Below are 12,656 nucleotides of genomic sequence, written 5' to 3' on the forward strand. Positions count from 1 at the left end.
GGGTCAAGGAGATGGATAGATTAAGACTGTTGATAAATAGTCTCTCCCGGGGCAACCAATGATCCTATTTTATAAATTTGTACCATTTTTCAGGTGACACATTTTCTTTTAGGAGCTGGCTTGGAATTATGGACAGAATACAGAATTTGTAGATAGACATGGTTCCAGGCTTCTAGTTTAGCCAGACTCTGAGCCTGCTTCTCCCATTTGTTAAACTGAACATGTTAATATCTATCTCAAAGGATGGTTGAAGGGATTCAAAACATTAATATTTGAGAAAACACTTGGCATGGTCAATGCATTATGGAAACAATGCTTATTACTTGCTAATTATCACTCTTTTGTATTATCTGGAAACTCTCTTAAATTTTCTTAGCACCATGGCTACCAAGATAAAAAGAAAAGATCTAGTTCTACAGATAATATAGAAAGACAGTTGAGCATGGGCAATGTCCCCAGAGGAGGGATTGGAACTGAATGGTGGGGAATTGAGTAGTTAGGAGCACAGCTTAGAGTGACAGACCAGTCCTTGAACTTTGGCCCCATCATGAGCTAACCATGCACCCTGGGTCAGGTTGTATAACTTCTCTTGTTTTTTTCACTTGAAAACAGGAGGCAATAATAGCACCTGACTCAAAGACTCATTACTGGAAACTAACTGAGATACCACCAGTGTAGAGCCAAGTGTGAGGCCTTACATGGAGCAAGTGTTTTAAAAACTGTAGTTAATACTTCTGTGAGATGTTTCCATTTTAAATAATTGCCTCATTAGCTATGAAACTAAATGATCACTCCCGAAACATGCTAGAAGTTATAATTAGAATAATTGTTGCAATCTAATCCTTGCATTTAAAATTCTACTTTCCTACTTTTTAAGATAATAATGTTCCTTCTGTAATTAAACATGTATTAAAATCTATGACAACTGATTAGCAGGGATATAGCAGAGAAAGTCATGATACATTTTTTTGCAGGATGATGATCATTATTACAGTGATACTTTCTGGAGTTGCTTATATTGCCTATGTTCTTATTATGTGCACATTATAGTTAGGGGATGTTTTCTCCCTCTGACTTAGAAACATCATAATATAAAAGTATATTAAGGACTTCAGATATATGCCAATGGATCTATCTATCTATCTATCTATCTATCTATCTATCTATGCTAATGTATCATAAAAAAATCACCTTCCTTAGAGCTTACTAAACAAATATATTGGTATGTTATAATCCAATATCATCTTAGATGTTGAAGTAAGTATTTAACATTTTTTTAATATTAAAGTTTCACGCAATATTTTGGGATAGAAGTTTCCACAATTTCTCAAACTGACACCTAGTTTTATCAGGTTTATTCATTTTTTGGTTAGGATTTGTAAGTCTTTATGGAATTTTATGGTAACTGATGATGACACACACAGGGAAGAAGGGTATGTTAGACAAAACAATAATGATTTTGATGACTTGCATATAAAAATGAAGCTAAATCGTTAAGTGTGGAATCGTTAAGCAGGAAGATCTCTGATTTTTAGGATGGACATGAGCCATGAAGCCAGATCTGGTTTCCTCCTCAAACAAGTGACCTCATTGTCTCATTGTTCACTTTGGTCCTTTGGTTCAAACTTCTTATCCACTGAGATTCTTTAGAAAATATATGCATAGTTAAAAGAATAAGGGATTAATTTTGTTCCCAAAATATTGTAACTGAAGTCCATTTACTTTTTGTTCAGTTATTTTTATCTTAATATCTAAAGATTCATTTTTGTTTTTCATACACTGAATTTTCCACTACAGTTTGAAAGTGAAGAGAGTGTTAGGAAACAGATTGCAGGCCATAAACTTTGGGTTTGAACAAACTTTTGGGAGAGAAAACAGATTCAGTGGATTAACCATGTTACCAAATTTTTTTACAAAGAGTAATTCTTTAGTTATTGTTACAAATTTTTTCATCAGACTTTAAAGATGAAATATTCTTAATTAAAGGAAACCAATACTGTGAATTATCATGTGTTCTAAGTTGTCCAACTCAGTTTATACTTTTAAAAAGGAAATGGAACATGTTGATTATATAGAGTCTTGCATATATATTTTTGGCGTTTCTTGTTTTGAATGAGTCGTCTTACTACATTTTACAATTCAAATGGATTTCTCTTGCAATTTTAAATAATTTCAGAATAAAATCCCAAGGGCAAACGAGTATGTAGACTGGTAACAAAAATGGCCATGACTCATAATCCTAAATCTTGGATAAGATGAGATTCTATTTGCAGAGAGTTTTTCAGTTCTAAACTTCATGAATTCAGGTAGATTTCGGAATGGTAGGAGCTTCAAGCTTTTACTGTGGGAGGTATGAAGGTCTGAGATAGTTTTTGCTTCTAAGGATACTCTTAAAAGTTTCATCCAAGTAAACTTTAAGCAGCAACGTGATTTCCTCTGCACTGTTCCCATGGGGATAAATGAGTTTATGCGGGAGAGTTAGATCACTCACTTCCTCCACCAGGAGCTGTTAGTAATGGGTAGCTATCACAGGGGTGGATATCCTCCGGGAGCAGGGATGGTGTGCATATCTTTTCCATTTTCCAGTAACCTATGGTAGTGCAAGATGAGGTTAGGACATTGCTGCATGATGTTGTTAATAAAAGCTTATGAGACTCTAAATGGTTAACCAATGAAACATTCTCATTTTGAACTAAGAGGCTGACCAGTTAGCCTTTTTGTACATAAAATAAACATTGATAATGGCACGAGAGAACTAAAATGTGAAGTACAGAATAACTAGAAATATCTGTGACAATTAATGTTACTTAATAAAACATAATTGAGATTAATACTACCTAAAATTAATATGTTAATTTTAATTTATGTTTAAACATGTCAACTTCTCGAATTTCCTCCCTGCCCATGGACGTCTTACCCTTTCTTTTCAGGTATTCTGCAATGAGGGCAGCGATGTGGATGTAGCACATTGCAGCCTGTAATAAGAAAGAAAACAGTTTTAGAGGAAAGCACAGCATAGATTTTACTATTTGCTTAATTGGACAAATCTTCCAAGGTGAGCTGATATTCCATTCGGTGAGAATATGTGGAGGCATCCTTTTAATGAAAGAATCAAAAACAAGAATTGATTTGATTTCCAAAAAGTTCCCAATCAAGAATAAAATGCCTCTTTGAGAACTTTTGTTTGTTTATCTGGATGTAGTTTTCACCTGAGCTGACCTGAAGAATTTTTCCATAGAATTAGCTTTCTTCCTTTTTTTTAAAAAAAGATTTTTATTTATTTATTCATGAGAGACATGGAGAGAGGCAGAGACACAGGCAGAAGGAGAAGCAGGCTCCCCGATGTGGGACTTGATCCCAGGACCCCAGGATCACAAACTGAGCTAAGTGTAGATGCTCAACCACTGAGCCACCCAGGTGCCCCCCCTTCCTTCCTTAATATCTAACGTATATATTTTTAAATCCACTCTCTTTTCTTGTTAAAACTACAAGCTAGAGCATCAGGATGGAAATTGGGAGTAAAATTAAGCTACCTTCTTACCTTTTCTACTTCCAGCAATGGCCCACCTTGGAAAATCTACTTCCTTTAAGATGGTCACCTCGACAAGGTGGTACTTGACTAAACCGTGCAGCATTATGTTACATGAGTGCTCCTGCCAACCTGGTCATATGGTGATTTTACTGTCCCCTAATGTCTCCTGAAAAGCTTTGAACATTGCTGACCACATACATTGCTGACTTGCTGAGGGGTCCACAGGACTTCAGCTTTTTCCTTCTAAGTTTTATGGAGGGATTTCTCCATTCTCTGGACAGTCCAAGGGAACTAGAATTTCTCATTCTTGTCCCATCAAATTGCCTCCAACTGTGGTTTCTGATTGGCTCTATTTCTATCCCAGGACCCCTCATATACATTTAGAACAACTTCAGGTGTTAGGATTATCCCAGATAAATTAATCTCTTCCCCAAAGGGGCATATCTCTGAGAATAAGACAAATTTTTCCATTTGGTATCTGGAAACCACTTGGGGTCTGTGAAACCGCTGTATAAAAATCCAGCCAGTGTTTAAATTGACATTAAAGAGTTGGTTATTGGGCAGCCCTGGTGGCCTAGCAGTTTAGCGCCGCCTGTAGCCCAGGGTGTGATCCTGGGGACCTGGGATGGAGTCCCGCGTCGGGCTCCCTGCATGGAGCCTGCTTCTCCCTCTCCCTCTGCCTGTGTCTCTGCCTCTCTCTGTGTGTGTTTCTCATGAATAAATAAATAAAATCTTTTTTAAAAAAGAGTTGTCTATTGATTTATAACCTTCCCATAGTGCACTCTCCTCACATGGCTTGTGGGAGTGTTAATATTTCCATCACCAGTTCAGACTAGCTGCAAATGAGGACAGATTACCCCAGCCGGAGATTACTCACCATGGTGGCAAGCTTTCCTATCGGACTCTAATTACAGGGAAGACATTTTAAAACACAGAACATTAACTTATATAATTCAATTTCCAGACACCCTTACAACCATCTTCCCTTAGTCTTAGGCTTTTAACATTCGGTCTGCATTGCATATCCTACAATTACAGCTGATACCAACAACTCTGGCCTTTACTTGGTACCATTTACATGGAGTCAGGCATTCTTGAACCCTACGTGCAAATTTAATGCCCATAATATATAATTGGGTCATATCTAGACGAGTGGAAAACTATGGTAACCTACTGTAAATGAAAATCCCATCATTCTGATGAAGAGGACAATGCCAGTGGAGAAGGACTGAGTCTTTGCTGATTACCTCGGATAAGTCTCCGTTTCTCGCGTGAATCTTGGCCATGCTTTCCAACCATGTCCTCCGCAGCTCAGGGGTGCTTGCATAGGAGTTTGCCAGACTGTACTGGAGATCCACCAGCATCTCGGGGTCCTTCTCATGTTCCTTCATCTGTGCTGTTGCCATCAAAACAGTCCTTATACGTTTCGTCAGATCTTTCACCTCTGCTGGGAAGTTGCTGTTCTTTGGAAAACAGAGAGCCTGGATCATTATCTGTTCTAATTCCTCAAGTAGGTCACTTCAAAGTTATGCTATTAGTTATGGCTTGGCATCACAGTTTAGTGCATTCTCTATATTGTTCATAAACATGTACTTTCTTTATATATGCATTCCATGTACTGTGATTTTACACATTTGACATAAGAACTGTGGTAGACTCCATCTTATCTGCTCATCTAGCTTCTTCTAGTAATAGCATCCTGATTGTTCTTTGAGGAGCTCTCCTCTCTGACTATGGTTCATGTGATTTGAAAGCATCTACTTCATTCATAGGCACCAGTGGGTAGCCCCCCAAACTGGCCTGGCCACTCATATTCTTTAATCCCTCAAGCCAGTGATCGGTTTAGGAATGGTCATATGATACAAGGTTTAGACCAAGAGATTCAGTTCTGGGAATTTGATTGGCAGTATTGAATGAGGTGCTTTTTTTTCTTTCTTTCTTTAAAGATTTTATTTATTTATTTGAGAAAGAAAGGGAGAGAGAGACAGCATGAGCTGGGGGAGGGGGAGAGGGGCAGAGGAAGAGGGAGAAGCAGAGTCCCTGCTGAGCATGTAGCCACATGTGGAGGTCAATCCCAGGACCATGACCTGAACTAAAGGCAGACACTTAGCTGACTCTGACACCTAGGGTGTCCTGAGGTGCTTTTTCCACCTATAGGATACTCCAGTGTCCTCAGAATTTCTAAGAGAGTAAGCTCACGGGGAGAGCCTATTCGTAAATGAAACAAACAAGGAGGAAAATTGAACTGAGAGAGAGAGGCAAAAATGAAGCAGTAGGGGAAGGGGACCCAAAAACATGATTATTTTTTAATTAAATACAAAACTTTCTTATTAAATTGTTTTTTCAATTTTACACAGAAGTAATTGATATATACTACTGTACGAGTTTAAGGCATGGCAGTTTGATTTATATATATTGTGAAATGAGTACCACAATAGATTCAGCTAAGTGTCATCTTCTTATATAGGTGCAAAACAAAGGACAGAAAGAAAAAAAAGGAAAAAAGGAAAAGAAATTCCCCTTATGATGACAACTCATAGATTTTCTCTCTTAACAACTAACTTTTCTATATAGCATAGAGCAGTGTTAGCTGTAATCATCATGTTGTACCTGACATCCCTAGTACTTATCTTACAATGAGAAGTTGGTAGCTTTTGACCACCATTACCCACCCCCTGCCTCTGATAACCACAATTCGGATTTTTTTCCCATGGTTTTCAGTTCTTTTGTCAAGATCACACATATAAGTGAGATCATACAGTATTCATCTTTCTTTGATTTATTTTACCTAGCATAATGCCCTCAATGTCTATCTATGTTGTCACACATGGTAGGATTGCCTCAGTTTTTAAAGCTGAATGCTATGCCATTGAACATATAAACCACAACTGCTTTATCAATTCATTCACTGATGGACAGTTAGCTTGTTTCTATGCCTTGGCTATTGAAAATAATGCTATTTTGAATATGGGAGTGCAGCTATCTTTTTGAATTAATGTGGAAACAGTTTAATCCCTGGGTTCAACCATGACTGATGCCAGCCCTTATCCCTGGATTTTTCAGTACTAAGACTAAAGGAGAAGTCTTCAGAAATGTCTAGAAGAGAGATTCAATAAATTTGACCAAGAACAAGATTATGAGAGGATTACTGTATTTCTGGATGTTTGTGGTTAGTTTTCTTGTTATAGCTCATTCAATCACACACCTTGCAAATTCCACTTAACAGATGACAGACGGACACAGTTACAGCTGATTGTCAATTCAAACAAGCAAACTCAATGTAAGTACTCAGTTTAAGTCTCAATAAACAAAATACAGAAATTGTATTTTTTATGATTTTGATATTTCACAAAAGATATCTGTTTCATTTATTCTTGTCTTTGAAAATATCCATAAAGCATTTCTTACTTTCATCTGCTTGTCTCCATTAGCAAAATTATTGGTAATTGCAAGGGAATGTTGAAACCGAGAGCCTCCAATCCCGGCATCTGCTATTAACTGGCTTACAGCCTTGATGAGCTAGAAGAGAAAAGAACAATGAAACTTCAAAAGTGGTAGCTCAGAAATAGTAATTTTAAAGAAGTCCATTGGACTGGATGAATGTATCATTGATTGTTCCCTGTGAGTTCAAAGAATAGCATCTTTATGCATTAAATTTTTAGAAGGCCATATCATCTAGGGCGTTTCCTATAATTTTAAATATTTATATAATAAGGAGTTATAGAGGGAGGAATCTTGGGATGCCTTAAAGAAAGACATTTCTGCATGCAGAATCTGGTGGGGTTTGGCATCCTAGAGATAGCTATGGTTTCCTGAGTCGTGTATTCTAGTTGATTCTGTTCCCTGGAAGAAGAAGAGAAAAGTCCAAGTGGGACTACGGGTTTTGCTGATTTCTTCCCAGCTACCCTCTTTCTCTGAGCAAGAGCTGAGTGTGCAGAGAGTCTTAAAGGAGGGCTCCTCTACTGGTAGAGGAGCTGGTAGCTTTTGCCCTGGGGCCAGCAGGCTTCTATCAGTGTTGGAACAGATAAGTGGTTTTCACCACAGCATTAATGAAAATTGGCAGCACTTACTTGTAAGTGGGATCGGACAATTGACTTCTGTTTGTTAAATTCAAAATTCTTCCTCATGAAAAAGTACAGAAGTGCTGATGCTTCAGTCTGCGTTGACCGTGACCTGTGGTTACAGCATTTCAGGACTTCATAGCAGAATGATCCACACAGGTCAGCAGGCCCCTGAAAGAATGCTGAAGGAAACTATGGAAATAGAAGGACTGGTTAAAGGTGGACATGCCTTCATTTTACTCTGTGTATGCCGAATTTTATAATTCCTTAGAACAAAATCCACCTTTTTTTTTTTTAAAAATCTAGTGTTTTTCTTCTATCTGCAAGTGGAAGGATAGAATTGTATTTATTTAAGTCTATAGTAATATTTCTCTTTTTTCCTAGAAATAATCATTCTCTACATGATAAGTTTCCCATGTATCAATAACCAATGACAACCCAGAACCAGGGACTGAGAGCTTTGAAATGCTTTCTATTCACCCAACATCGTCAAACCAGAGGGATCCTCAAAGGTGGTAGCTCTGTCTACTTAATGTGGCAATGGACATCACATTTGATGATGTGCTTTTTACCTTTCTGCCACAAATACTGAAAACCAAAAAAAAAAAAAAAAAAGCTAGATGTTAATTTTATTCCATTTTGATATCCCAGTGGATTGGCTGTCAAGGCTGTGAACTTATTTTCAGACCATGAATCAAATGGCTTATTAAAACCCCAGAATAGTCTTATAAAACCAAATAAAGCAAAATAGAAGAAAACAAGTCTTCTTCCTCCACAGGATTATTATGTGTTTATCATCATCCTTCCCAAGCTTTAATTGGAGCCAGGAAAATGCTTACCTTGCATACAAACAGTCTTAAGGAGGCAAACACATGCTTCAGTGCTGTGGCTGACTGGTTGACTTGGAAAAAGAGCATGTAGGTATCAAACACCCTCTTCATCATTGAGTTTTGACATTCAGATTGTTGGAGTTGTCTCTAGAAATTTAACACAGAAGTTAATTAGGATGAGTTAAGGGACAACAGTATTCTTTCAAAAGATATTTGTTGTGAACCTACTATGTGGTAGGCATAATTCTGGGTGCTGCAAATAGTTTTGAGTAAGAAAATAAGGTCTATGTTCCCAGTGAAACTTACAAAGCAGTAATTGAAAAAAAATTACTAAGTAAGAAAACAGAGCAGAATGATAGGATATAATAAAAAATAATTGCTTTGGGCATAGGATTATGCTAGATAGGGTGGTTAGTCAAGATGTCTTTAATGGATCAACTGACATGTGAGCTGAAGGAATTGGCCATGGGTAGATCTGAAGGGTCTGAGAGAGAAACCGTTAGTATCAGGAATACGAATTGGGAAGAAGCTTGTGAGTTCAGATTGAAAAAAGGAGCAGAGCAGCCTGAGCATGGGGTATGGGGTGAGATCAGGAGAGAGGTAAAAGATAAAGTTATAGAGAGGCAATTCCCCAGGCATTGGTAGGGCCTTTAGGATGTCTGAGATTTGGCTGACATTTTCAATGAGCAATAAAGAATTAAAATATGGTTTTTTCTTTTTCTATCACCATGCTGACATTTTACCTGAAAGTGGGCTTTCTTGGCATGATCATTGTGTTTGGCATCGATTTTATTCAATGGATCCAACTGTTCCTACTTCAACCCCGAACATCTATGAGCTCATTAGATTAAGCTAATACTTTAAATATCTCTATTGAGGTATAATTGATATGTAATTTCTATAGTTCACATTTATAAAATTTTATATAAGTGGCATCATACAGTAAATACTCTTTTTGCTTGGCTTCTTTCACTAAGCATGACTGAGCAGTATTCTATTGTATGGATATACCACCATTTAAGAAATCTATTCACCTGTTGACATACATTTGAGTTGTTTCCAGTATTTATTAAAAATAAGGCTTCTATGAATATTTGTGTACACAGTTCTGTATGACCAGATGCTTTTACTTTTCCTAGGTAAATTCTTAGTATTGGAATGGCTGGTCACGTGATAAACATTTAACCTTTTAGACTTCCATACTGTTTTCCAGAGTGTTTACATTCCCGCCATCAGTGGATGAGAGTTTCAGTTTTTCCATACCCTCGCCAAACTTGGTACAGTCTTTTTAATTCTAGTCATTCTAATAGTCTGTAATGGTGTTATTTCACCAAAGTTATGCAGATGACAATAAGCACACAAAAAGATGCTCAGTATTATTAAGTCTGTTGGATCTAGCTGTTATTTGTCTCTCCCCTTGAGATTGAAAAAGTAAAGTCCCACTCTCCCTCAGCCTGGCTTGCCTGAGAGGGAAGTAGGAGGAATAATGAAGAATGTTTATTATTTGATGATAGTGAAGTACATATGTAGGTATATCATTTGAGTAGGTAGTCAACTTGTGATAAAATTCTGAGTCTCATCTTTAAAATTTTTTCCACTCACACTTAGGTTGCTTTATGTAAAGTTAATTGATTTCATAGAATATTTTATTATTTTTTAAGGATTTATTTATTCATGAGAGAGAGAGAGAGAGATAGGCAAAGACACAGGCAGAGGGAGAAGCAGACTTACCACAAGGAGCCTGATGCGGGACTCAATCCCAGACCCCAGGATCATGCCTGAGCCAAAGGCAGACACTCAACTGCTGAGCCACCTAGGCGTCCCTCATAAAATATTTTAAATACATGTTCTTGACTTTACACTTTTCTACCTCCCATTTGTTCACGTTGCAGAAGATGTCAGAATCACACTTACCTGGTGAATCTGGGTGAAAAGGGATAGCAGGTCTAGAATAGTCAGGCAAACTTCTGTAGCTATATTGGCCTCTGTGTCCACATGATGCACAATGTCTATTTCATTGGAGTTGCCTACAAAATATAAGGTGGAACATGCATAAGTGTCTAAGAAAACTCGTATCTGATAAAGGACTTCCTTCTATTATAACACAGTCAATGTTTACTGGCATTTTGATAAGCAATTTATTAAATCAAAGTGCTTTTGTTTTTTCAATTACCTTATCGGCTGAATCAAAGACTCTAGATAGAGACTTGAGTGGATGCTATAGACTGAATGTTCATGTTCCCCCAAAGTCGAAGCCTGAATCCCCAATGTGATGGTGTTTGGAGGGGAGATCTTTGGGAGGTAATTAGCTCATGAGGATAGAGCCCTCATGAATCGGTTAGTGCTCTGATAAAAAGAGACACCAGAAAGATAACCTGTCATGTGAGGACACAACAAGAAGGTGGCTGTCTGCAAACCAGGAATAGAGTTCTCATCAGACATCAAATCTGTTGGCACCTTGACCTTGGGTCTCCCACCCTCCAGAACTATGAGAAATAAACGTTTGTTGTTTAAGCCACTTAGACTGTTAACTTGTTGTAGCAACTCAAATTGACTAAGACAACGTGTGTGCCCCTTTCATATGTCAGCTATAGACAAGAGTGATCCACTTGCCATTATTTCTTACTTCCTTCCATTGACTTAGGCATTGACAGAGTCATATTTCTTTCATACTCAGTCTGGGTCAAGTTTTACACTCCCAAGCTAACAGACGAAATGTACAGTCTCTGTGGGCAGTGTTCACTAATGGCTATTAACGACACTAAATATATTTACAGGTAAAGGCATACGCCTTCAAACAAGTAACTCTGCCCATAATCACTAACATGTACAAGATACAAAACACTGGGCCCATTTTTCCTCATTCACAAGCTGGAATGTGTGGATCACTGTGTTCCAGATGTCACACTTACTGCTTCTAAGACATGGACAACTTTCTCCTCTTCCCAAGGAGCAGACAGTAATAATCTGGTTGAGAGAGGCCCCTGTAACCCTGACAATAGAAAGTCACTTGACACCAGAGGAGCTACACCAAGCAGATTAGACTGAGCAATTGGCCTTTTTCCTTTCTTCTTTATAAAGACACTACACTTTTTAAATCCCCTCTCTGGTGATTTCTTTCCTCTATGAAAAGTTTCCTGGGCTACAGCAAGCCTGAAAAGTAGTGATCTAGGTGGCACAGCAACAGCCCCTACGTTTCTGAAATATTATAACACATTTCACGTTTTGCACACATCTAGAGAAACACTGGTAACCATCTTGTTACTAAGAAGGTTTCCTGTTTACTTACTGGACATGGTATTGTCTAACATCTGTAAGAGTTTGGGGTTTGAAAGTGCATTTTTGCCTCGAATTATAGGTAAAGTTTGTGATCTGTGCTGCTTATGTCCTTCATGAGTGGATGTGGTATGCATCCTGAAAATGCAATAAGAAAAAAAATGGTTAAAGTACAAGAGAAATGACATACAAATGTTCAATCAAGTATTCCAGATTGAGTCAAATAAAGTAGTTTTTAAACAGAGGTGTTTTATTAAAAATATTGATTATAGGTAACATGATAAAAGGGACTTTTAAGAATGCTTTTGGAGAAATTGTATTTAAGCCACAAAAAGGTTCAGAATGATAATCAATACCAAAGGATGACAGAAGAATAATAGATACTGCATTTAAATCTGAACAAGCATATTCATTATTGTTTAATGAAATCATGAAATTCCATGAGAATTTCACAGTATTCCATCCTAGTAGGGGAGAGAGCTAACAGGGCTGCTGGTGCAGCCACTTTCCCAGGCCGATGACAATGGCCTGCAGTGACTCTCATTCAATGTCTCCTTGGCATTTCCATCTGGGGGAATGAGCCAGTGTTATGTGGAAGTAGGACTACTTCTCATTCTTGACTTTCATTTAAGCTATCATTTGGCCAAGATAACAGAACATTTTTTTTGGATGAAAGCAGGCAATAGGAGATACCCTGAAGAATCAAGCCTGTAGAAGAGGCAAAGAATGGTTTTCTCTTGGTCCCACTCTTTGAGCCTTATTTGGTTCTGGTGAAATCAAAGGCTCTGGATGGACTGAGGCCTAGAAGATCTACCTTTAGTTTTCAGTAGCTAAGGGAGTCAGGGTCATTGCTGAAACTACAAGAAATAATAGGTTCTGTGCTATATGGCCTGGACCTTTGGGACTGGTTTACTTCCAGGTTTTGAGTCTATTTTAGTATGGAACTTCTGGAAGAAA

At 37.8% G+C, this 12,656-nt stretch overlaps 1 protein-coding gene across 13 annotated transcripts in view; it reads right to left on the reverse strand.

Annotated features, from left to right (window-relative positions):
* The window catches only part of DOCK10 (dedicator of cytokinesis 10), a 260,663-nt gene that overhangs the window by 20,688 nt on the left and 227,319 nt on the right, over positions 1 to 12,656 (reverse strand). For 12 of the 13 annotated variants that reach the window (XM_072796446.1, XM_072796443.1, XM_072796440.1 and 9 more), the window contains 8 exons: positions 11,713 to 11,837; positions 10,338 to 10,450; positions 8,433 to 8,570; positions 7,603 to 7,785; positions 6,941 to 7,051; positions 4,780 to 4,995; positions 2,918 to 2,975; positions 2,492 to 2,590 (listed from right to left, as the gene is read on the reverse strand). In XM_072796446.1, the coding sequence (XP_072652547.1) occupies positions 2,492 to 2,590; positions 2,918 to 2,975; positions 4,780 to 4,995; positions 6,941 to 7,051; positions 7,603 to 7,785; positions 8,433 to 8,570; positions 10,338 to 10,450; positions 11,713 to 11,837 (1,043 nt within the window). The remainder of the gene's footprint in view (positions 1 to 2,491; positions 2,591 to 2,917; positions 2,976 to 4,779; positions 4,996 to 6,940; positions 7,052 to 7,602; positions 7,786 to 8,432; positions 8,571 to 10,337; positions 10,451 to 11,712; positions 11,838 to 12,656) is intronic. The other variant, XM_072796444.1, reaches the window with a different exon arrangement.

The sequence above is a fragment of the Canis lupus genome, chromosome 24, assembly GCF_048164855.1.
Source record: "Canis lupus baileyi chromosome 24, mCanLup2.hap1, whole genome shotgun sequence".
In the NCBI taxonomy this organism is placed as follows: domain Eukaryota; kingdom Metazoa; phylum Chordata; class Mammalia; order Carnivora; family Canidae; genus Canis; species Canis lupus.